Source organism: Neophocaena asiaeorientalis, unplaced genomic scaffold (genome assembly GCF_003031525.2).
Source record: "Neophocaena asiaeorientalis asiaeorientalis breed wild unplaced genomic scaffold, Neophocaena_asiaeorientalis_V1.1 scaffold166, whole genome shotgun sequence".
In the NCBI taxonomy this organism is placed as follows: domain Eukaryota; kingdom Metazoa; phylum Chordata; class Mammalia; order Artiodactyla; family Phocoenidae; genus Neophocaena; species Neophocaena asiaeorientalis.
In genome coordinates this window covers 4,698,455-4,723,516 of record NW_020174933.1, presented here as the reverse complement: position 1 = coordinate 4,723,516, position 25,062 = coordinate 4,698,455, and the positions used below count along the sequence as shown (strand labels likewise).

Sequence of the window (25,062 nt, the reverse complement as noted above, 5' to 3'; positions counted from 1 at the left end):
ATTCTATTTCCAAGATTTTGGATCATCTTTACTATCATTATTCTTTTTCAGGTAAACTGCCTATTTCCTCTTCATTTGTTAGGTCTGGTAGGTTTTTATCTTGCTTCTTCATCTGCTGTGTGTTTTTCTGTCTTCTCATTTTGCTTATCTTACTGTGTTTGGGGTCTTCTTTTCGCAGGCTGCAGTTTCGTAGTTCTCGTTGCTTTTGGTGTCTGTCCCCAGTGGCTAAGGTTGGTTCAGTGGGTTGTGTAGGCTTCTTGGGGGAGGGGACTAGTGCCCGTGTTCTGGTGGATGAGGCTGGATATTGTCTTTCTGGTGGGCAGGTCCACGTCTGGTGGTGTGTTTTTGGGTGTCTGTGGACTTATGATTTTAGGCAGCCTCTCTGCTAATGGGTGGGGTTGTGTTCCTGTCTTGCTAGTTTGGCATAGGATGTTCAGCACTGTAGCTTGCTTGTTGTTGGGTGAATCTGGGTGCTGGTGTTGAGATGGAGATCTCTGGGAGATTTTCACCGTTTGATATTATGTGGAGCTGGGAGGTCTCTTGTGGACCAGTGTCCTGAAGTTGGCTCTCCCACCTCAGAGGCACAGCACTGACTCCTGGCTGCAGCACCAAGAGCCTTTCATCCACATGGCTCAGAATAAAAGTGAGAAAAAGTGGAAAGAAAGAAAGAAAGAAAGAGAGAGAGGGAGGGAGGGAGGGAGGGAGGGAGGAAGGAAGGAAGGAAGGAAGGAAAGGGAAGGAAGGAAGGAAGGAAGAAAAAGAAAGAAAGGAAGGAAGGAAGGAAAGGAAAGGAGGAAGGAGGGAAGGAAGGACGAAAGAAAGGAAGGATGGAAGAAAGAAAGAAAGGACGGAAGGAAGGAAAGGAAAGAAGGAGGAAAGGAAGGAAGGAAGGAGGGAGGGAGGGAAGGAGGGAGGGGGGAGGAAGAAAGGAAGGAGGGAAGGAAGGAAAAGAAGAAAGGATGAAGGTAAAGTAAAATAAAATAAGAAAATATAATAAAGTTATTAAAGTATAAAAATAATTAAGAGAAAAAAAAGAAAAAAAATTTAAAAAAAAAGGATGTATAGAGCCCTAGGACAAATGGTGGAAGGAAAGCTATACAGACAAATTCTCACACAGAAGCATACACATACACACTCACAAAAAGAAGAAAAGGGGAAAATATCATAAATCTTGCTCTCCATAGTCCACCTCCTCAATTTGTGATGATTCGTTGTCTTTTGGGAGGTCTGAGGTCTTCTGCCAGTGTTCAGTAGGTGTTCTGTAGCAGTTGTTCCACGTGTAGATGTACTTTTGGTGTATTACTTGTGGAAAAAGTGCATTCCATGCTGGGCCTGGAAGTTCCAAAGCTCAGTTCTGTGAGTAAATTGCAACCAAGATTTATAAACTGCAAAAAAGGTAGTGGTTCACATGTACGTCTTTCGATAGACGGTATTTTATTACAGGATAAATCTCCGGCCCGCCGTCCACACGAGTGTCGCAGCTTCGGCCTCCGGGGCCCCTCCAGAACCGGCAGCCTCAGTGAGGCCGCCCTCCCCTTGGCCTCCGGGGAGTTCCGTGACGGCGTAGGGAAGAGACCCCGAGCTGCCGGAGTTCTAAATCATGAAGTCTTGTGACCTGAGAGTCCTATGGACTGTGAACTTACATAGTACATTTCAGACGTGTAAGCACATACACTTCTTGAGAAGGTGCACAGGGCACTCAAATTCTCAGCAGGATCAGTAACTCAGAAAGGGTTAGGACTCACTGGTCTATACTCTCTTTAGAGACTCTTATACATAAGATGCACTGATTCACAATGGTTCTAAAATATAAATTACTTAGGCTACTTACATGATTTGTATTGAATAATTAGTTACATTTAAATCTGTGCTTTTGTTTAAGCTGCATAGCTTGCCCTTATCTCAGACCCTTTTTTCTCAACAGATAAAATATTTTGATAAAAGAAGAGACTACTTAAAATTCAAAGAAAAATTTGAAGCCGGAGAGTTCCAGCCTCCGAAAACAGCCGCAAAGTCCTAGGCTGTTCCTGAACATTTCAGAAAGGTTGAAATTATTTTTTCTGGACATTCAAAAATGCTCTATGTGACAACAGTAGTTTGAATGATGGCAAACACCAATGCTTGTTCCATATATACAACTCTTAATTTAAATGGTCAAGTAACAAGATTCCAATTTTCAAAAGACAGACTTGAAATAAAATGGTATGAAATATGCTTAATTGAGTAAAAAACACATATTTTAAGAAAAAAACAAAATTAAAGCTTATTATGAAAACATGTACCTTTTTTGTTGTTGGAGGATGGGTAGTAGGCAAATACTATTATTGATAGAGATATGGATATACACTGAAAAAAATAAGATTTGCCATTGTCCTGGGAGTTAGCATTTTAACACAGACAGAAAAAAATGAGGAATGGAAGAAGGTTCAACTTAAAATATACAGGTAAAATAATAAAGACCATCAACAAAAAGCCCTACAGCTAATATAATTAATGATAAGACAATGAATGCTTTTTCCCTCAAATCAGTATCAAGGGAAGGATATCCTCACTTCTCCTATTCAACATGGTACTGGATTCCTAGCTACCTCAAAAGAAAAAAAGCACACAAATGGGCAGGAACAAATAAAACTGGCTCTATTCATGGACAATATGATTATCTCTGTAGAAAATCCCAAAGAATCGACAAAAAGAGCACCTAGAATTAATAAGTGAATCTTAGAAAGGTGGCAGGAAACAAGGTCAATATAGAAAAGAAAATCATATTTGTGTATACCAGCAATGAACAGCTGGAATCCAAAATAAAATTTAAAATGTGCCATTTACAATAGCATTAAAAAAACTAAAAATAAAAGGAGTACTTACATATAAATCTAACAGTATGTGCAGGACCTATATCCTGAGAACTACAAAACACTTGAAATCAGAGATCAACTTAATTGGGGAGAGGTACAGTGTTCATGGATTAGAAGACTCAGTGTTGTTAATTTACTGTTAAGTTCTCCCCAGTTTGTTCTATGTTCAAAACAACCCCAATCAAAATCTCAAGATTTTTGGTAGATATTGACAAGCTGACTCTAAAATTTGTATGGAAAGTCAAAGGACCTAAGATAGCCAAAACAATTCTGAAAAGAACAAAATTGGAAGATTCATATTATACGATTTTAATGCTTATTGTAAAGCTACAGTGATTAAGATAGTATGGTATTGGCAGAAGGATAGACACATAGTTCAGTAGAACAGAACAGAGCCCAGAAATATACCCACACAGCTAGAGTCAACTGAGTTTGGACAAGGTGAAAAGGCGATTCTGTAAAGGATAATCTTTTCAGCAAATGGTGCTGGAAAAATTGGATGTCCATGCACAACAAAAAGAGCCTTGACATAAACTGCACCTTGTTAAAAAGAAAAAAAAAACAAAAAAACTCGAAATGGGTTATAGACTTAAATGTAAAATATAAAACTATATAACTTCCAGAAGAAAATATGGAGAAATTCTGCATGATTTGGGGTTTAGAAGTGAATTTTTATAACGTCTTAAGTTTTTAAAAAATTTGTTTTATTTATTTTATTTTTGGCTGCATTGGATCTCCTTTGTGGTGTGTGGGCTTCTCATTGCAGTGGCTTCTCTTGTTGCAGAGCATGGGCTGTAGGCACACAGACTTCAGCAGTTGTGGCTCGCGGGCTCTAGAGCACAGGCTCAGTAGTTGTGGCGCATGGGCTTAGTTGCCCCGTGGCATCTGTGATCTTCCTGGACTAGGAATCGAACCCGTGTCCCCTGCACTGGCAGGTGGATTCTTAACTACTGCGCCACCAGGGAAGCCCTGGAGGTGAATTTTTAGATGATGACCTCAAAAGCACAATCCATAAGAGGGAAAAAAAAAGCTAAGTTGGATTTTATCAGTATTAAAAATTTCTTCTCTGTGAAAGATACAATTAAGAGAATGAAAAGATAAAACTGGGACAAAATATTGCAAATCACATATCTCATCAAAGAACTTGTATCCAGAATAACAAACCCTTATTTTAAAAATAGCCCAAGTTTAAAAAATAGGCAAATTACGTGAATATTTTCACAACTCTATTCATAGTGTTAGAAATATTATATTATGAAAAGATGCTCCGTATTATTTGTAGAGTAAATTAAAACCGTGATGACCTATCACTACACACCTATTAGAGTGCCTTAAATTAAAAAAAGTTGATAGTACCAAGTACTGATGAAGATGCAGAGCAACAGAAACCTGGCATTCACTGCTGGTGGGGAACGGGGTTGACTCTGAAAGGGTTACACAAAGGAATTTTTAGCTGGAAGCTGTTTTCTTTGGCACTGTGGTGGTGCATCCATGTATGCACTTGTCAAAACCCACAGGACTGTACACTGTAGAGAGTGACTTTGTGTGCACGTTAAAATCAAATCAACCAGGGGGACCTCCCTGGCCGTCCAGTGGTTAAGGGCCCGGGTTCGATCCCTGGTCGGGGAACTAAGATTCCACGTACTGCAGCAAAGCCCGCATGCCACAGCTACTGAGCCCACGCGCTCTAGAGCCTTTGGGTCGCAACTAGAGAAGCCCGTGCGTCCGCAGGAACGAAGAGCCCACACAGCCTAAAGAAAAAAAGAAAATATTAGTCCCATCCATCTCAAAATAAGTAAATAAATAAAAATGAAATCAACCAGGATTTTGGAGGAATTCTAGTTTGGAACGAAGAATGGTAAATGAATCTAAGTATTATAAATATATGACAAACTCACTGAAAGGGATGGATAAGAAAGGGGCTGACCCACGTAACTTTGAAAAATGGAGTTCTGACTGGATTCTGTCAGACTGAAGACAAAAAGAACTATGCACATCGCTAAATTTCACAGGGGTGTGGGGCAGCAATTCTGAAACTACAGTCATGAGAACCAGGTTTGTGTTAGGAAAAAGCAGTTAAAAATAAGAGGTGCATGTTAGAATGAACCTTGTGGTGTTGGATTGGTGTCAGAGATAGCGGGAAGAATTCCTGTTTATGTGAACATATCTGGACCTAGTACTTGTACACACATGGGCTGGTGGACACCCAGGTCCCCTAGCTCTGTCCACTGAGAGGGCCTGCAGTGACAAGTCCAGGAGCAACGAGCACATCCAGCACCCAGATCTCGACTTCTAATAGTATTCACCAGTAAATGGAACCAATGATCCTTGGAGAAATGTCTGACTCTACAACTGGTATAGAGAGAGTAAAGATGAGCCTGGAGCATTGTGTATATAAGAATGTAAGAAAGTACTTAAAAAAAAAAAAAAAAAGGGCATGCCAAAGGACACAAGAGCCAACCATCCACCCTGCCATAAACAGATGACTGACGAAAGGACAAGACTTCCTTACAGAGGAATACCAGGTAATAAAGGAGCAGCATCCTGGATGCCAAAGTCAGTGCTCCTGGAACAGAAGAAGTGTTATTAGTGGGAAATGGGAAATCTGGATATAGATCAGGATTGTAGTCTGCTTAGTGAACAGCACCATTATCAACGTTAACTGCTTAGTTTTGATAAATGTCCATGGTTATGTAAGATCCTATTAGAGGCATCTGGGTGAAGGGCATATGGAAACGATGCACTATCTTTGCAGCTCTCCTGCAAAACAAAAATTATTTTAATAAAGCTACAGACACGCCTCCCGGGAAGAGGCACTGCCCCGCCGCGTGGAATTCCTGGTCTGGGTCTTGCTGGAGCTTGGTGGCCGCTCTATCACTAGTCTGAGTCGGGTGTGCCAATACGGAACCCCGGAAATACGAGTCAACAGTATGATTCAAAGCAGCGGAACGAGCAAGACCACGTCTGCGAGTCTTCACTGCGGCATTGTTTTCACTGGAAAAGTGGAAACAATCCAGAATGTTCCGCGGCAAGCCCCCACATGGTAATCTTACAACTTGAGAACTCTCCCTGGAAAAGTAAGAGCCCAGAAACTGCTGAGCCTCCCAGTCTCCATTTCCTTTCCCAGATTCATCACGTAGGTCCTTGGGGATTACATGAGAAAATGCACGTAAAGTGCTTAGCAGAGTGCCTGGAATGCAGAAACAATGAACGACAGTGAACTTGGCATCCGCGTTGACTAGCTTGGCCCTTGCTGCAACCTGCATTCTCACTGACAAATTCCAGCAGGTTATGTCTGGAATTTGTGATGAGTGACTTCAGAAGGGCCAAGGCTTTCGGTGCCGAACCGAGGATGTTCACATCCTTTTGTCTGGAAATCAAGCTGACTCTTATTACACTAGTCTGATTTTTGAAGCCAACTGATGTGTGAGACTGTGAGAAAGTCACCTTATCACTTTGTTCCTATTTATTTCCGTCTCTGTGCCAGGTGATGGGGGTGGATTACTGTACCTGAAGTATAGAGAAGTAGGAGGAGAAATGTTGTTCTGGGGCTTCCAAATGATATAATTCTATTCAATCCCACCACTGAATATTCTACCCTGGATTTGTGTGGCATCCACTTTTACTGTCCCCTCTCCATCCTTCACCAGACTTTTAATTTTTTCCTCATGAGAATGTATTATTCTTACAGTAACAACGAAGAGCTAATGTAAAATGACCAGCAACAAACTGACTCTTTTAATTCTGACTTGAGCCTCCAAAGTGGAATGAAGAATGTGAGTGCAAAATTTGCTTTATGATATAATGGGTGGAAAACCCCACCTAATTCTAATTATTCTCTACATTTCTTCCTCTATATGTTTGTATAGTCTTGGCTATTTTCTTTAAATGCAAGTTCTTTGTATTCATTTTCTTTTTTTCTTTTAAATTGAAGTATAGTTCATTTACAATATTGTTAGTTGCAGGTGTACAGCATAGTGATTCGGTGTTTTTACAGATTATATTCCATTATAGGTTATTTCAAGATACTGGGTATAGTTCACTGTGCTATACAGTATATCCTTGTTGCTTATCTATTTTATATATAGTAGCTTGTATCTGTTAATCCCATACCCCTAACTTGGCCCTCCCCCCTTCCTTCTCCCCTTTGGTAACCACTAGGTTTTTTTGTGTGTGTTTTTTTTTTTCCGGTACGCGGGCCTCTCACTGCTGTGGCCTCTCCCGTTGCGGAGCACAGGCTCCGGACGCGCAGGCTCAGCAGCCATGGCCCACAGGCCCAGCCCCCCCCCGCGGCACGTGGGATCCCCCCAGACTGGGGCACGAACCCGCGTCCCCCGCACCGGCAGGCGGAGTCTCAACCACTGCGCCACCAGGGAAGCCCCCACTAGGTTTTTTTTTTTTCTGTATCTGTGAGTCTGTTTCGGTTTTGCATATAGATCCATTTGTATTATTTTTTAGATTCTACATATAAGTGATATTGTAGAGTAAAAAAATTAATTAAAAAATAAAGCTACAGAAGAAAAAAGTACATAACAACAGGTAACGAACTCTGAAACTTAATTACTATTAAAAAAGGACCCGGGGGCTTCCCTGGTGGCGCAGTGGTTGAGAGTCCGCCTGCCGATGCAGGGGACATGGGTTCGTGCCCCGGTCCGGGAAGATCCCGGAAGATCCCACATGCCGCGGAGCGGCTGGGCCCGTGAGCCATGGCCGCTGAGCCTGCGCGTCCGGAGCCTGTGCTCCGCAACGGGAGAGCCCACAGCAGTGGGAGGCCCACGTACCGCAAAAAAAAACACACACAAAAAAAAAAGAAAAAAAAAGGAAGGACCCAGACATGATTGAAGTGCATTGCTGGATGGTGACAGTTACCATTAAATAATAAAGTAATCCTAATATCAAACAAAAAACCCTCAGAAGAAGAGAAACAGCACATCAACCCTCGTGGGTTCCATTCTCACTACTGGTAACGATGTGCAAGGGTGTCTGTCACCTCCTTCGGGTCCACGTTGACAACCGTCAGAAGGTAGACTATTATTTCTAATCACTAGTTGAACCCTGAGCGAAGATGGCATGTGAAAATTTCCTAAAAACTTCATATGAACGATTATGGCCTAGTTTATGGCTTTAAAAATAAGTTATGAACTTCACAGGGAAGCTGGTTTGGCACCTTGCCAAGCATGTTTCCTCCCTGCGAATCAGCAGAAAGAGGCCAATGGCTCCTCCTCACGCTGAAGCTTTGCTCCCCCCGCCCCGTGCTCGCTCTTGACAGGGGTGTGGTATTCACAGGTAATCAATCAGAGCTGCCCTAATTCTGCCTTCCCCCTACCATGGGCCACATTTCTGACAATACTAGTTTCTAGGACAGAAATGACCTTTCTAAAATACATTGTTTTATTTCCACAGTTGCTTAAAAGAAGCAATTTTATTAAAGAAGCAATACAACTTAGCTTTAAAAAAGGTTTATTAAAGGGGACAACATACAGCAATATAGTTAAGGCACATGACAAAGTTTTGGCATTAAACTGCAAATAAAGAAATGCAAATTATCCCAACAGATTTCAGAATCTATCTCATCAGTCCAAATAGTTCTAAACAATGTTTCAACAGCACCGATAGATAACTCGATAACTCGTCTCAGACAAGGCACAAGCCTCAGGACCCGGGGTCCCCCTGCTTCAGCAGCTGCTGCCTGGTGTATTCCCAGATGAGCAGAGCTCCACTCACGTGGACGTTGAGGGAGCGGATGATGCCGTGTTGAGGAATTTCCACACACACGTCCAGTTGCTGGATCAGATTTGCTGGAATTCCTTCCCGTTCATTTCTGATTCAGAAAAATGGGAGAAGAAAGGTTAGTTTTCTTATAATAAACAATTTTTTTCTCAGCTATCCTGGATGTTACTGGAAGAGACAGGTTAACACAATGACACACGTCTGTGGTACCAGGAAGATAAAGAAGAGTGTAACAAGAAGGCTTATGGGTCAATGCTGTGTTCACCTGACCGTCCCAAACGGGTGAAATAAAACGAAAACTTAGGGGGGCTTTCCATAAACCTTGCAAGTCAAAAGCCAGGTACAGGTGTATGATCAAACTGTAAACCTTCTGAAACGTTTTCTAGACAGAGTCTCAAGACAGTGTTCTTACCCCAACAAGAGTAGAGACTTCTCAGGGAAGCAGTACTGGGTTAGGTCTAAACTTTTCACAGTCTGTTCCACACCCACGATGGTGTAACCTTCTGCTTTTTTCTGTTGCAGATAATCGATCAGCTGAGGTGGTTTTACCTTAATATTCGTTTACAAAGAGCAGAATATTAAATCATTCATTTACAGCCCTCCTGGGGGTAAAATCAGTTAAAGAAAAAAACACTTTCATGAAACCGAAATTTGTTAAAAGGAAAAGGACAGAATTATTATACACTATAAAAAAGAACGCTCCCAACAGCTCATAAATTTATCAAACGAGAGTGACTTATAACAGGGCACATTTTACTGAAAAGAATTCTACATTATTGATTTCTAAAACTACAACAGTGTGAAAGATAATGAGAACAGAGTGGGCTGTAGTTTACTTTTCAGTATTATTTTTAAGCTATCAAAGGCTGGACTACTGCAAAAGGGTTGATAACGTGAAGACAGAGTACTACAAGAGAGTCTAGCAAATGAAAATTTTAATAATACATCACTTTGCGCCCACCTCCACTAAAGGAAGCCACTGTTCTGCTGAAACGCTGAGGTGCTGAAACTGCTTGTCTCTGATGCACTGAAGGCTGCCAACCACGAGCGCCGAGGCCCCGAACACCTCACAGGTCCGGCACAGCCCTGCACAGGACAAGCCGGGGTTACTGCCGCCAGTCTAAGGCCAAGTTCACTAGGTCCCAGGCATTCCTCTGAAGCTCCCGGAGAGGGGGAAATGTGGAAGAGAGGCCACAAATGGCACTGGGTCAATTACAAATTTTCGGGATCAGAAGATGTTAAGCAAGCCCAGTGGAAACTCCAATTTTACCTCCTAAGTTGGTTGGTTTGTCAACGAGTGAGGCCACCACAATCAGTCTGCTGAGTGACTTCCCAAGTTTGGCCGCACGATCCTGAAATACCAGCTCCAGGTCTAAGTCGGGAACATTACTTCTCCAGGGGATAATCTTCTTCTGAACATCACTGCACTCTGACTCGATATCTGCTTCGCCTGAGTTAGAACCTGGGAAAGAAAAAGAAAATATAAATCTCCCTCTCTATTGATTTACATGCATATATACTTTTTTAAGAGCTTAAAATGATAGTTTAGAATGAGATTCATTGACTAAAGAACTTTATTTGGATTCAGATACAATTGTCATTTTCGGTAACAGTTTAAAATGTTCAAATTCTACCCTGCTAACCAAAATACGACAGTATTTCATGAAAATCAAAGATGCACATTTTTTCCATTTTAGCATACCCCGAATTGGGAAGCATCTTAGAATCCATAAGGGTACGATGGGTTTGGCAGCATTTTTTTCTTAGAGTTACATAAAATAATGGCGTATCTTACAAACAAGGGTGTTATTAGATTGGAATTTTCTGTAGAAATATTGTATGCCGGAAAACAACAAACAGGCTTTATCTTAAATTATCTTGCAAGTACTTGGGGGACCTTTTCTAAAAACGAGGACTGTTCTTTGGAGCAGTTATCTCTTGGCTACCGCGATGAGTACACGGATGTTACTGAGCTGTCTAATGTGCGTTGTGATCTCTAGTTCAGGACTGAGACTCTCCTTCCAGGCTCTCCTTCCCACTCCAGACCTGACTGAGCAAACGGGGGCACTCAGGTTACTGGGGAGGGAAGAGACACGCATGGTACTATACTGAGGGTGTGCCCACACAGACAGGAGTTGCTAATGTCTGGGGGAGGGAGGGGCCAAAAAGCAAGACGCAGGAGGGCTCAGGGAAGGGAGTGTAAAAGTCTGCAAAGGAGAGCGAGTGGGAAGGGCGGGGCAGACTGGACATGTTGCACACGGGCAGACGCGGAAGGACACGGACTCAGGCATCGCTCACAGCCTGCAGTGGAGGGAGGGACGTGACTCAGACCAGGTCGTTAGGGCTTTGTGTATAAAATGATAAAGAATTTATTCTACAGACAGGAGGCAGTACAGGGTTTTAAGAAGGGGGTAACTACTGGTTTTGTGTTGCAGAAAAAACCCCTCTTAAAAACGAGTGGGGAGGGAAAACCACCGAGAGGCTTTCACACTAGCCCAAAAAAGACAAAAACAGTCTCTGCAAGAGGGGCTGAAGAGGAAGGGCAGAATCGCCAAGGTCTGATAACGGATGTGGCTAGAGGGACGGCAGAAGAATGACTCCTGGGAGACCACTAACAGGAAGGGGATTAGAAGAGGCGCGTCTGGGCAGAAAGGTAACGTGGATTTGGATACTGAGTTTAAAGAGCTTACAGATGAGCTAGTGAAGCGTCTAGAAGGCTCAGGAAGGAGGCTGGTCAGTGGTGCTTTCCAGTTGTGGAAATAATAAAAACGTGCAGGGAGAGCAAACAGAATGAGAAGAAAACCAGGCCAATGAAAGCATTTCAGCATTCACGTCTCAGCAGAGAAACCCTGTTGCAATATCTCCCTCTTTACCAAAAACAAACAAAACACACAGAAAGACCTCTGTAGCCTTCTCCCCATCCAGTAACTCCCCACTTCTCTGCCCCACTCACGTCAGACAAGATGTGCAGATGTGCGGCTCCCCTCTCCTCCCCTCCCCTCCCGGTCAGGCGGGCCCCTCCGCCCTGAGAAGGCTCCCGTCACTGTCTTTTGCCCCCAAATCCACGTTTGCTCTTCCCCAGGCTTTGCCTGACTTGCTGTCACTTCATGTAGCCTCTGCTCGATGTCAACTCCTTAAAAAGGTCTTTTTAATCCTCTCTCACACTCCTTACTCTGCTTTCTTTTCTCCATACTACCTGACATCTTATCTGTTTGTTTAGGGTTGTCCCCCTGGAGGAATGTGAGCGCCCTGAGGGCAGGGCCTCTGTCTTTTGTTCAGCACACAGGGGGCAATAAGTCAATCTTTGTTGACCTAGTAAATAAATTTAAGGTGATCGTCTTAAAATGAACCACCTAGAGTATTCGATTAAAAAAATGCACTTTCCTAGAACTCTCCTCCAGACAAAAATCTAAGGGTGGGACCCAAGAATCTGCACCTTCACCATGATGTCCAAGGGATTCCTGAAAACGCTAACATTTGAGAGAACTGTAAATATAAGGGACGAGGGAGGGGAACTCAGAGGAGAGTGAGGAAAGTCAGACTGAGGAGAAAAATCAGGAGAGCAAGAAATGAGCAAATAAATGCTACGCAGGGTCAGGTATGGTAAGAAAAGAGCATCTGTTTAGATTTTGTAAAGAAGTAGACAAAGACAGTTTCTGCTTTTCTGAAAGAAGTTTCCATGATGCTTATGGGCTGGGGAAGCCAGAAGGAGGACAAAATGTGAGTGACAGAGATGCTGAGAACGCAGATCACTACTACACATCTCTTAAGGTTAGTTGTGATTTTAAAAATGGGCGGGGGACTTGTTCCCGGTTTTTTGGGGCAGCTGGACTGTGAAGGGAAGGAGGAGGACGGGAAGTAACAGAGGGAAAAGGGGGGGTCCTTGAGAAAGCTGCAGGGAAGGATGGGGGCGGGGGCACATGGAAGGAGGGCTGGAGCCATAGGGAAAAGAGGGGTAAGAGATGAGTGATGTTCGGCCAGACCGAGCAGGGAATGCAGAGAGCTCTGCTTCACTCCCAAATAGGACAAGAAAAGAGATTTCTTAATTTGGCCCTTTTTTATATCTGTATTTTTTCAGAAATATAGAGTAGAAGAGCAATGAATATTTATTATCAATACTTCAAAGAAGACAGAAGCCTTTAGCTTTATATAGTAAAGCAGGTCAAGCTCTGTTTGGCTATTAAGAGCAAAGCCAACGTCAACTGAAAGTACTAGTCAGAGTGACACCACGCCTTCTGTCTTTTCTCTAAGTGGAGCAGAATTCACCACATCAATGAAAAAGTGGTACTATCAACCACCTATTCTAAGTAACGTGAATCAATGAGCCTGACCAAGGCAACAGGGAGAACAAGTAAAACAAGTTTTTCTTACCTATGTCCTGCTGGGACCAGTCACCTGGTTTTAGTTCACAAAGTTGAGCTGGAGAAAGGTACCACTGAAATCTTGCATCTAAAGGAATGTCAGTGAACCTGGTGAATTTACCAATGGCAATCCATTCGTCCTCAACAAGGCCAGAAAGGCGTGGAAGGATATAAAATATGGTCTGAAAGGAGAATTGTAAACATCTAAATTTTCTTCCCTTAAAAATAACAAAGAAATACATGATAACATGTTTAAAGTACAACTTAATTATTATTACTGATGTGTTCTCCCAAACTATCACATCTGATCAAATGACATACTTTCATTTATATCTTGTAGCAACTATCTATACTTCTTATCTTCTCTAAGAAATTAAGGGATTAATTTAGGAAATCCTTGAGAGCGGGCAAATCTTCCACTCCAGTATTTCTAACTGTATGTAACATAGTATACACCATGCTCTTAATACAAGCAAGAAGTGTTTTGGAATTAATGAGCATTAATGTTGGACAACATTTGGATAAATGCTATTTATTGACAACCAGACACCTCCGTAAGCAAAATCAAACTCAAGCTCCTGTGGTGCCAGATCCTCACTCTCGCTGCCAATATACAAATGTAGAGTCTAGATTTTGCCTCGACTGTATCTTAGCTGTGTGACCTTAGACAAGCCATTAGCCTCTCTCAGCTTCAACCTCCTCGCTGGTAAAACGAGGGTAAAATCAGGTAAGAAGAGCACATGAAAGTGATCTGTAAACTGTACAGTGTGACACCACTGTGGACAGCAGTTATTCAGTCACTACATGACAATCCTCCCCTTTCCTTACCTATGACAAGAAAACTGAGATCCAGATAACCCTCAAATGTGAAAAGGCACAGGAGTCAGAAGCACAGGAGGCAATTTAAAAACAAAGTAATAAACTGATAACAATGTCCAAGTCTTCGTACAAGTTTTTAGGATGAATATGGTTTCTCTTTATTAGCAATATTTGTGCAAATTGAAACTGGCATGATGAATGCAACTGTTTATTAAGTAGGTACCAAGTATAGCTCCAAATGTACAGAGAAACAGAGTTCTTGTGTGCCACTATTTTATTGATATGTACAGTTATAGTTCGTATAATTAATAGAGAATAAAACATATAAAACATATGAGGGTGAGGCAGTCAGAGTCAGGATGAAGGAAAAGTGGAAGCAAGGGACTTACTCCTGCTGGAGAACTGAATAGAAAAGGCTGACTTAGCACTAGAGAGTTATTAAGAGTCCTTCAGAAAGATGTCAAACAAAGCATTCTGGGCGCTAAAGGACACAGAACAGAGCACGTTAAAATATTTGAAAAATCCTAAATAATTTTTGCAACGAAGCAACAAAGCACACAATAATGTTTTATGATGACTATCTCACAACATATAGATCTGTATTTTTTTTAAAGGCCAGTTTATTAGTAATCCACACACACACACACAACCCAACAACAACAAAAAAAACTGCTTATGCATGGTCGCTAAAGTTTCTGACACTTCCAGATTGCTAGATCACGTTTTAAATTCCAAGGCTGTAACTGTAGTCGAAAAGGAGAAAGTAACATATGTACAAATTTTAATAATCTGTACATTGATTCACACGCTAACTGTAACTAAAGAAGTTATAAGCACATTGTGTTAGGATCACTGAGATGGTGGGTCATTTGCTATACAATTCCAGCCATCCAGAACCTAAAACAGGCACTTAACAAAAGAGTAGGTCTTCTCGCTCTTTCATAACAATGGGCTTCGTTCGTTACAACAAATCTCACCTGCACAAATGTTCTCACTCATTCCCTTTTAATGTCAGAACAGATTTCTGTTCAGAGTTAAATATTCCCCCTTCCAGTGTTTACAAGCCAGACACTGCCTGAGAAACAGAAAGTGAAAATGACTAGCCAGTTTTCAGTGCTGAAGAGTGAAGCGCAAGCAGCCGTGACAAAATTACACGGAGCACTTTACGACCGTGAAGGCGGTGTTGTAAGGACAGTTAACCTCAGTACACCTTCAACAACCGCGGCAGAAAGGAAGCACCGGGACTAAAGATACGGAAGAGAGTCGTTCGCAAATGAGGCCCTCTGCTCACCTCCAGACAGTAGTCCTTAAGTGGGTGGAACGCTGCAAAAAAGAAATGCTCCTGGATCCGTTGCCAATTCTTCTTCGCGTTCCTAAGTGTTAAAGATACATGTGAGGTACAGACTAGTGAACCCACTCTGGTAAGGGGGAAAACCAAATAGCTCTCTTAAAGAGGCACTGCAGAATTTAGAATGAGTGGAAAATCTTGTGAATTTTATCCCAAGATTTATAACCCCTATCTCCAAGGTCAGCGTCCTTAAAAGCTGACCCTAAATCTGACGTTTTGAAGTGAAACTGAAAGACAGACAAATTAAATAACACTCTCACAGTCCTACGTCAAACAATGACTCAACAAGAATGAAACTCAGGTCTCCACTCCATCAAAGAGACAGTCGTCAGTCAACAGACAACGATGGGAAAATCTCACAGGAACAGCTGCCGCAGGTACAACTCCCTTGCTTGGGCAAAAAGAATTCTAAAAGGGAACCGTGTAAGAAATCTAGGCTGGGATCCTCATGTCTCTCTCTGGCCATAAATGCTTTTTTTTTTTTTCCCAGGAGAGAAAATCGTTACATAAGTTACTTTTTTGTTTTTGGCTGCGCCGCGCAGCATGTGGGATCTCAGTTCCCCGACCAGCGATTGACTGCCCACTGCAGTGGAAGCGCGGAGTCTTAACCTCGGGACTGCCAGGGAAGTCCACGTAAGTCACGTTTTCTACCCTGAAGATCCACGACACGCAGCCAAACTCTACCAACTTCTGTTAAGCCAGATGAAAGTAAGAGGTTTTAAATACCAAAAATTTGTCAAGTTTTAGAAGGCAAAAGAGGGAGGAATAAAAGTGACAAAACATGGCCACCGGCAGGTTTCAGTTTAAATTCATGACCAACAACCCAAAAGCTAAGCAGCAATTTCAAGATGCCCTCCCGGTGAGATCATTCTGCTCTGGCCAACGTACCTCCTTCACCCCCGAGTTCCCAGCCCCTCCTGTCACTGCCGGCGGGGCCTCAACATCAGCGGCGTGAGGAGAGGAGACCTGAGATGAGAGACTGGCCCCTCCTTATGCACCTGTCTTCTCTGCCCCTTGGCTTTCAAGGGTCTCTTCAAAGGACAGCACCCCAATGTGTGTCCGAGCTCCCATCCCCCTGGGTTTTGCTACTGAGTCGTGCGCCCCGACCTACTCCATCACAGCAGCGGTGTTGTATCTGTTTGATACTGAGCGTCTGACTAGGATTTTGTTTGGGGGATAGAGAAGTTCTCTTAGAAAAGAAAAAGGCAAGAGCTTCCAGCTTTAACCCGGACATCTGAGGGGTTATGAGCACGGCTTTAGAGTCCAGTCATGCTACTTCTCAGCAGTTCTTTGACAACAGAGGATGAAAACATTTGGCTACGCTGAAGAGAAACGTCTAGAGGTCCCTAAATTAAAGATCAAGGATTAAAGAGCAAAAAAAAAGAAAAAGAAAATAAGTCAATGACGGAGCTGACAGCACTCAGAACTGGAATTAAACCGCACATCCAACAGTGAGCTGCTTAATCCGAGCTCTGTGCACTGCAGCGTGATGGGCCCAACAGGAGCTGCTAAAAGCTGGGCACCCTCTCTACCCTCTCTGCACACAATGCTGGACCGAGGGGTAAGGGGACAAGGCCTGCTTACCCTGCTCCATGCATGTTTTCCACTTGATTCAGACTGGATTCAATAACGGAAGTCAACGCATCAAGTTCTTCAACATGCAATGTCTTACACATGCTCCAGATTTTCTTAAGAGCAACTAAGGCGTACAGTCGGGTGCTAAAGTTGTGACTAAAACACCAGCGCAGCACGACAATAAGGGCTTGCTTCAGAGTTCGTTTCTGAAAAGGAGAAACATTCTTCAGAGGTAAACACGGACCATTTTACCCTTGACTGTATGACCAAGAACAGGTGACAAAAATGCTACAAAGTAAAATCTCATTTCACTGTTTTTGCATCGTCATCCTCAGACAGATACACTGGCAGGAGTGATTTCCTCAAGAAGGAAAAGTATCTTCCCAGCTCTTTAGTTTTTATTTACCATGCTGCCACACATGTTCTCCCCCATACTCCGGTACCTAGGTTAATCTGAATGAAGTACTTTCATGCTCACCACTGTATGACCAGTGTTTTAAAGAAGTCTCTATCACTTATTACCTTACCATGGGCTGAAAAAGTTAGAAATATTAAGTGAACTTGAGCAAGGTACCTCATAAAGTGCTGTTTTCCCCTGGTCTGAACTACTCTGTTTTCCCTAATAGTGACCTTGGACCCACACAGCACTGAGTGGTGGCAGGAAAATTAAGAAGTGGGGAGAAAAATAATAAGAGTTTAAACTTCCCTGTAGTCTTTTCCTGGGAATTCACAGAGTTTTTCACCTTCACAGCCAGGAGATTTTATGCAATGATAATCCCTGATTTCTAAAACCACACAGTTCAACAGATATTGAAAGGCAAAGGAAGTGACATGTATTAATGTGGAAACCAGATGGACGCAAACTTTTAATACAGTTATCAGGAGCTACCTTAATGCTCCTACAGACGGCTCATCTGTAAATGTTACTGGGCTGCACCAAGCTAAGAGCCCTGCAATAGTAGTTTCCTGTCTATCTTATTTCTCTCAACAGATTGTAAGCAAATCTCTTCCCTGCACATATTTAAAACAGAAAGAGAACAACTGCTATTACCGGATGCTAGAGCTTTCGTAACTCTTACCAGAAGGTGTTAACACAAGTTTTCACATAACTATAACTAACACACTGCCATCTGGCGGACAGACACTGTAACACACCATCAATTTTAAGATATTATCATGGTTTTTGAGGTTAAAATGTGGTGGGAAGAAAGACCTGTTCTTAGGATTGATGAAATAGGTGAACAACGAAATCTGATTGTTACCATGCCTAAAGACAACACTTTGAAAAGTTCTAGGAAACCTATCCCCCCAGTATTTTTGCCTCACTTTCAACACCAAACAACATTTCTTTCAGACAGCTGACCACTGAACAACAGGGGTTTGAACCGTGCAGGTCCACTTATACGTGGATTTTTTTTCACTAAAGACGTACTACAGAGCGACAGGATCCTCGGGTGGTTGAATCCACAGATACAGATGAGGAACCCTGGATTACGGTGACTGTAAAGATACGTGTGGATTTCCCACTGCGCAGAGGGTCGGTACTCCCAACTCCTGTGTTGACCGAGGGTCGACCGTGTTAAGTTTCTCCCAGAGTTTACAACATATAAGGACACTCTGTGTAGATTCAATAATATAGAATCTTGCTCTAGATCTTTACCGGCAGGTTTTCCTGAATTCTCCACAGTTACCACAGTGATTAACCAGAATGAGCTAAGATCTCTACTTATCTAGGGAAGATGCTTTAAACCCGAGAAAGGTGAAGAACTGGCTTTCACACTCTGCATAGTGACAGTCATTTTATATAAACCTTCCGTAACACAATGGCTTTTAATACTCTGACCATGAGTTTCTTTGTACCAGCATTTGTTAAGTAACTCTGCCAGCCAAGGAACACTTAAATGCAATAGGGGAAGGTCGTCTTTAAATAATCTTACGTAAATACCTGCATCAAGTTAAGCATCCTATCATTAAAAGTTGCCCATTCATTTGTCTAGAGATTTAACATGGGCTCAGGCGTTATCTCAGTGTGTGTGTGCCCGTGGTAACACCTTACTGTGCATTTGTGTCTAAGTGCGTGTGCCATTAGGAGGGGAGTGGAAGGGAAGGGGAGAAACGGCAAAACACACGAGGACTACTCTAAATGAGAACAGTTAGCACAAATGTGTAAGTTCTGTTTTGATGTCAAGTCTGAACTCTTCTCAGAAACGATATAAACCTACCTTCTCTGGAATATTTTCAGTAATGATGTCCAAATGCGACAAAACTGATAAAAACGTACAAATGCTTGTTTTAAGGTTTTCTTCGGCCTGAAAATAAATCAGATACACGAAACAGTCACTCAAGGCTGCCGCGAGCCCGTGCACATCAAGGCACCGGGCTGGATGCTTGGGGCCCGGGCCATGAGGCCGGCTCTTCCCCGACGCAGCCACGGCCTGGGTGGCAGGAGAGGAGGAAAAGCGAGAACGCACAGGAATGTCCCAGAGCGAAATGCCGGCACGCACAGCACTCATCCAACACACGGCCGCTAACCACTCAGGCGAGGAGTACCTGGGGGAGACCAGGTGAGCTCACTGCAGGGAGAGAAGGGCTGGCTGGAGAAAGCGGGGGTGGGCGGGGGAACAGGTGAAGACGACCAAGACGAACCAAGACGGGCAAGCGGGAAGCAAAGGCCCCCGTGCGGAGGGGAGCAGCAGAGGTTAAATGGGGCCCTGCAGCTGCTTAAAAAGAGCCTCAAGAGGCCTGCCCTGGTGGCGCCGTGGTTGGGCGTCTGCCTGCCGATGCAGGGTACACGGGTTCGTGCCCCGGTCCGGGAAGATCCCGCATGCCGCGGAGCGGCTGGGCCCGTGAGCCATGGCCGCTGCGCCTGCGCGTCCGGAGCCTGTGCTCCGCAACGGGAGAGGCCACAACAGTCAGAGGCCCGCGTACAGGGAAAAAAAAAAAACACAAACGACACACGAACTGCGATCTGAAGGAAGAGCAGCAGTTATGCAGGCAGAGAGGAAAAAGAACAGAAAAGGTCAGGGTGGTACTCGGCCACATGGGGGCCCCGATGAAGCAAGCTGTCCAGTAATCAGGCCCTAAGGCGGGCCCCGTCCCCTGGGGGGCTTGGTCACGCCATCTGCCCTGGCCAATAAGCAGTCCTCGGCACCCTGAGCGACCACACACACAGCTACAGAACCAGCGGTGCCCGGCCCCGCGGCTGTCCCCACTACTGCAGCCAAGGTGAGCTTATCACATGGCCAAAGAAGTCGTTTGCAGGTCCCAGCCCAGTGGACACCACAGGCACGACAGCCCAGCCTGGTCCTGTCAATCCAGAAGCAGGAAAAATAGAGCGCTGTTCACACCGCTGGCCTTTGGAATGTTCCAGCAACAGAAAACTGAGCCCATGCATGCATCCATGGCTCGAGTGCAGAGGTGGGAACGCGGGGCACACGGACTGGACGGGGAAGAGGGCACAGGCCACGTGAGACCTGTAGGCCACGCACGGCTGAAAGTGGACGACCTGATCACATTTTCATTTTGAAGAACCTGCTCTGGCCTCGGTGTGGAGAGGAGATCGAAAGGGAGGAAGAGGGGACGCAGTCCACCGAGGGGAGCAGTGCAGTGGACGATGCAGCCTGGACCAAGGCCAAACGCAGAGACGGGAGATGGTGACTGAGAAACACTCGGGAGGTAAGAGCGACAGGATCTGGTCCAGAGTCAGGAAGAGCGCTGAGTTCCCTGCTTTGTGCAGCTGTACAGACGGTGGTGCTGTTTACAATAGTAGAAAAAGATCAAGTTTGGGGCAAATATAAGGCACCTGGTGTCAGACATCCAAGTTTTAGATGATTTATAAACATTCAAGAAGAATGTCCACAGCGGGGGTCAGCAAAGCTTTCTGTAAAGGACCAAACAGTGAATAAAAATACAGCTCTGAGGTCCATACAGTCTGCTGCAAACACTCGACTCTCCTTTTAGCTCAAACACAGCCATGAACGATAGGTACTGATACATGAACGGGCATGGCTGTGCTCCCATCAAACGTGGCCAGGCCGGGCGTGGCTGCAGTCAGCCTGATGGGGCACTTAGGGGAAGATGGCTGGAAGAGAAAGAGAAATTATTGGGTCATTCACATCAGATAATAAGTGAATCCATGACCCAGATAAAACTGACTATAAAACAAGGAGAAATTAAGGAAAGAAGGCGGCCCAGCCTTGAGAGGCACTGACATTTAACAGCTGGGCAGGGAAGGGAATGCCCAGAAAGGACACAGAAAAGAGGAAACACAGGGGCAGGGGGAACCAGGGAAGTGTTACTGAACCAGGAACAAGGAGGTCGTCTGCAGCATGGACGGATGGGGGGAAGCAGGAGGCTGACCACCGACCCTGGCGAAGGGTCGTCTGAGAAGTGACCAAGCTGGAGGTGGGTCCGCTGGACTGAACTGTGGGCAGAGAACATGAAGACCCCGAAACTGGCATACACACACTTCTTTCAGCAAGTCTGGCTCTGACAGGGTAGGGAGATAGGTGATTACAGGCGTCCTCTATAGGAGCAGCTCAGTGTAAATACCCGTAACAATGGATGAGAAACCACCTGGTTAAGAAGGGGACACTAGGTATAGGAGAGAGACCGAGGGCTAAGGTTCCCGAGAAGGCAGACAGGAAGAGAAGCCGGAGAACAAGCAGAGGAATTACCCCAACAGCAGATTCAGGTCCTTGATGATATAGGAGGGAAGCAGTCTTGGGTGGATATGGACAAGGTATTGGGTTGGCCGAAAAGTTCGTTCGGGTTTTTCCAGAAGATGTTACAGCAAAACCTGAATGAACTTTTCGGCCAATCCTATATATTTATTTTCGTGACTGCTCTTGAGAAGGTAAAGGTATTCCTATGCGATGACTGCCACTTTCTCGGAAACATAAAAGCTAAGGTCACCTGCTTCAAATAAAGGAGGAAAAGGGTGTAGTGGACACTGCCTGTTTGCGGGTATCTCTTCTGAATCCCCTTCCCAGTTCAGGGAATTCTTCACCTTATAGGTCTTGTGAGAAGCTGGAAATGCCAGACATTCATTTTCCCAGCCTCCCTGCAGCTAAGAGAAGTCACCTGACCTGGATCCGGAGACGCCTGCCCTGAATGCTGGGTTGAGAACTGTTTACCCAGAGAGGCAGAGCCCACAGAGAACCCACTCCATGCAGGCAGACGGCTGGCCAAGGCTGCAGCACTGCCGAGATGGCGCCAGGCGTCCAGTGGGGTGAAGCAATGTCCCTGGTGGACCCGCTCTACGGCACGCCTGTGGCTACGGTTCTGGAAACCACCGAGCCCCACCTTGTTCCTGCCTATTTTCCAAGCTGGATTCTGCAGCTTTCTGGGCTACCTCACTTCCCCCATCTCCACTGTCTGTTTTCCATCCCTTTGATTCAATCAGCAAACGTTTTACTTGCTTACAGTGAAAAACCCGATGTCCACGAGGAAAAGATGTGAAGAGAAAATACCAGCTCTGAGAGCTCTTTATGGAAAATGAGAGACTGAGCAGAGTGGAGAAACGGGACGGAACTGGTGGCTTGACCAGGGACAGGAGAGTCAGGGGGGCTGGAAGCACACCAGAGCCAGGGGCCTTCCGTGAGAATTTCTGAGGCAGCGCCCACCCTCTCGAGAGCAGACAAACAAGATTAATAAAGCAACAGGTCTGAGAAGCAACGCAAGGAAAAAATGTCAAAGTATGTTTCTTAATTCTATGGGCATGAAGAGAAGAAGAAGAGCCAGGAGAGGAACCTTGGAACAGTGAAGGCGAACGCGGCTTCTGAAAGGAAACAGACACCTGAATTAGAGCTTTGTCATTTCTTAGTGGTGTGACAAGTTACTTAATCTCTCTGGACTTCAGTTTTTTCACTAAGTAAAATGTAAAAATTCTGACCTACTTTTCAGGATCACTGTGAAGATGATGCCGCCATGCTTATCGTAACAGCCAGGTTTCAGGAGAGGAGCCTGGGACAGTGAGTGAGTGAGTGAGTGAGTGAGGGTGTGTGTGTGTGTGTGTGTGTGTGTCCAGGTTTCAGGAGAGGAGCCTGGGACAGTGAAGGAAGGAGTGTGTGTGTGTGTGTGTGACCAGGTTTCAGGAGAGGAGCCTGGGACAGTGAAGGAAGGAGTGTGTGTGTGTGTGTGTGTGTGAGAAGGACCGTGGTGTGTGTGTGTGTGTGGGGGGGGGAATTTCAGGCAAAGACATGCTCATCAATTTCGTGTTACACAGGATGAAGTTTGAAGTGATTACGTTAGAGGGCCTAGGAGGTGGCTGGGATGCAGCAAACCAGCAGAGACAGGGAGTATAGAAAGAGAAGGACAAGGGACTGGAGAAGGGACCACCACAGTGTACAGTCAGCTGGAGAAAAAAAGCAACAGTCAACGAGAAAGGCTGCGCGGCAGTAAGGAAGAGGAAGAAAAAGACAAGGCTGTTTGTAGCTGCACATGAAGCCCTCAACGTGCGACTTCTGAAGATGCGGGAGAGCCCAGTGGTTTAAGAAGAGCAAGAGAGAAAGGCAAAGATACTCACTCTCGAAGTTTAATAGAAGGAAAAGAAGACACTAGGACGATGGCAGGAGGGAGCAAAAGTCAACAGAATAAGAGTGAAGAGCTCAGGGCACATAAGGACACAGCTACAGATGAGCAAGAGAGAACAACAGTTTCTCCCCCTGAAACAGAAAGGCAGAAACAGAAAGAGATGCTTTTCACACACAGAAGGCAAGGTCATTTACCCAGAAAGGGAAGGGTGAACTTGGGAACCAGCAGAAAATACTTGAGGCAAGTATTTAGAACTGATGTTTAGAAACAACTTGCTATTTGTCAGGAAGCCCGCAACTGCAAACTCTATCACTAATCTTAGTATCGATGCCTTACAAATGATTTTCAAGATTTAAGAATGTTGGGGATGAGGTGTCAGAGGTGTGCGTGAGGGTACAGAGGAGGTAAGAATGGAAACGAACTGACACTTGCTTTTGGCTGGGTGGTAGGGGCTCCCTTCTACTCTCTCTGCTTTGGTTATATTTGAAATTTCCCTACTAAGAAATTCTTTAAAATTGTAAGGAATGCATTTAATTCCTCATCATTCTTTTTTGTTGTTGTTGTTTTTTTTACTTTTTGGCTGCACCCTGCAGCATGTGGGATCTTCGTTCCCCAACCAGGGATCGAACCTGCACCCCTGCGTTGGAAGCACGGAGTCTTAACCACTGGACTACCAGGGAAGTCCCCAATTCCTCAGCATTCTTACCTCTAAGATCAAACAAAGACTTTGCTTGGTAAATGAAAATACAGAAAGCACCTATTCCCCTTACTCCTTAACAACAGAAACCTTTTCCCTCTTTGTTTTGTTGGAATAGAAGAACTCTCAAATAAAAATTATGCCATACTCAAGATAAACGCCAGGGCTTTCTGTCTCTGTCTAAATTAATTCAAATCCTGCAAAACACAATTTAGGATATCAGTACATTAGGGGCAGGGCAACTGACAGCCAGAAAACTATTAAAGTGAAACAATTTCCCAGCATAGCTAAGATCTTTTCCTCATTAAAAAAAAATTAAGAAAAATCTCCTTTACTTACGTAAGAAAAACAGTCCCAGAACTTCGGAAGAAATTGAGGGAATTTATGCAGAATCAGTATAATAATCCATTCTATAAAATATTTTATGGACGCTTGATTATTGATGAAACCAGCCTGGAAAATCTTGTCAATAATTCTATTCAAGAAATCCTGAGAAAAATAAAGCACACAAATTAAACTGTTATGGTTATTAATTTTAAAAAATTATTTTTATTGAGATATCACTGACATATAATGTATAAGTTTAGGTGTACAACATGGTGATGTGATGAGACATTTATTTATTTATTTATTTTTAAACATGTTTACTGGAGTGTAATTGCTTTACAGTGGTGTGTTAGTTTCTGCTTTATAACAAAGTGAATCAGCTATACGTATACATATATCCCCATATCTCCTCCCTCTTGCATCTCCCTCCTTCCCACCCTCCCTATCCCACCCCTCTAGGCGGTCACAGAGCACCGAGCTGATCTCCCTGTGCCACACGGCTGCTTCCCACTAGCTAGCTATTTTACGTTTGATAGTGTATATATGTCAGTGCCACTCTCTCACTTTGTGATGATACATTTATATGTCGCATTATGACTACCACCTTAGCAGCACTAGTCTCTCTCATGTCACGTAGTGATTTCTCTTCTGTGGTGGGAAAAATTAAAATCTATTCCTTATCAACTTTGAAAATGGTTACTAATTTTAATTAAGAAATAGTCACTATTAAAAAACAGCTTAAAGTTTTATCGTGGCATATGAGTCTTCAAACAGTTAAAATATTACAATAAAATACTGAGGGGAAAAATATATTAA

The 25,062-nt window shown here is 44.0% G+C and overlaps 1 protein-coding gene across 1 annotated transcript in view; it reads right to left on the bottom strand.

Moving 5' to 3' along the window:
• Positions 1 to 8,253: 8,253 nt before the first annotated feature.
• The window catches only part of TARBP1 (tRNA guanosine 2 -O-methyltransferase TARBP1), a 62,316-nt gene continuing 45,507 nt past the window's right edge, over positions 8,254 to 25,062 (bottom strand). Inside the window, exons 23-31 of the mRNA XM_024761487.1 lie at positions 24,259 to 24,408; positions 18,911 to 18,997; positions 16,698 to 16,894; positions 15,057 to 15,138; positions 12,957 to 13,128; positions 9,856 to 10,047; positions 9,547 to 9,671; positions 8,998 to 9,134; positions 8,254 to 8,676 (exon numbers count right to left, since the gene is read on the bottom strand). Coding sequence (XP_024617255.1) covers positions 8,508 to 8,676; positions 8,998 to 9,134; positions 9,547 to 9,671; positions 9,856 to 10,047; positions 12,957 to 13,128; positions 15,057 to 15,138; positions 16,698 to 16,894; positions 18,911 to 18,997; positions 24,259 to 24,408 — 1,311 coding nt within the window. The 3' untranslated portion in view covers positions 8,254 to 8,507. The remainder of the gene's footprint in view (positions 8,677 to 8,997; positions 9,135 to 9,546; positions 9,672 to 9,855; positions 10,048 to 12,956; positions 13,129 to 15,056; positions 15,139 to 16,697; positions 16,895 to 18,910; positions 18,998 to 24,258; positions 24,409 to 25,062) is intronic.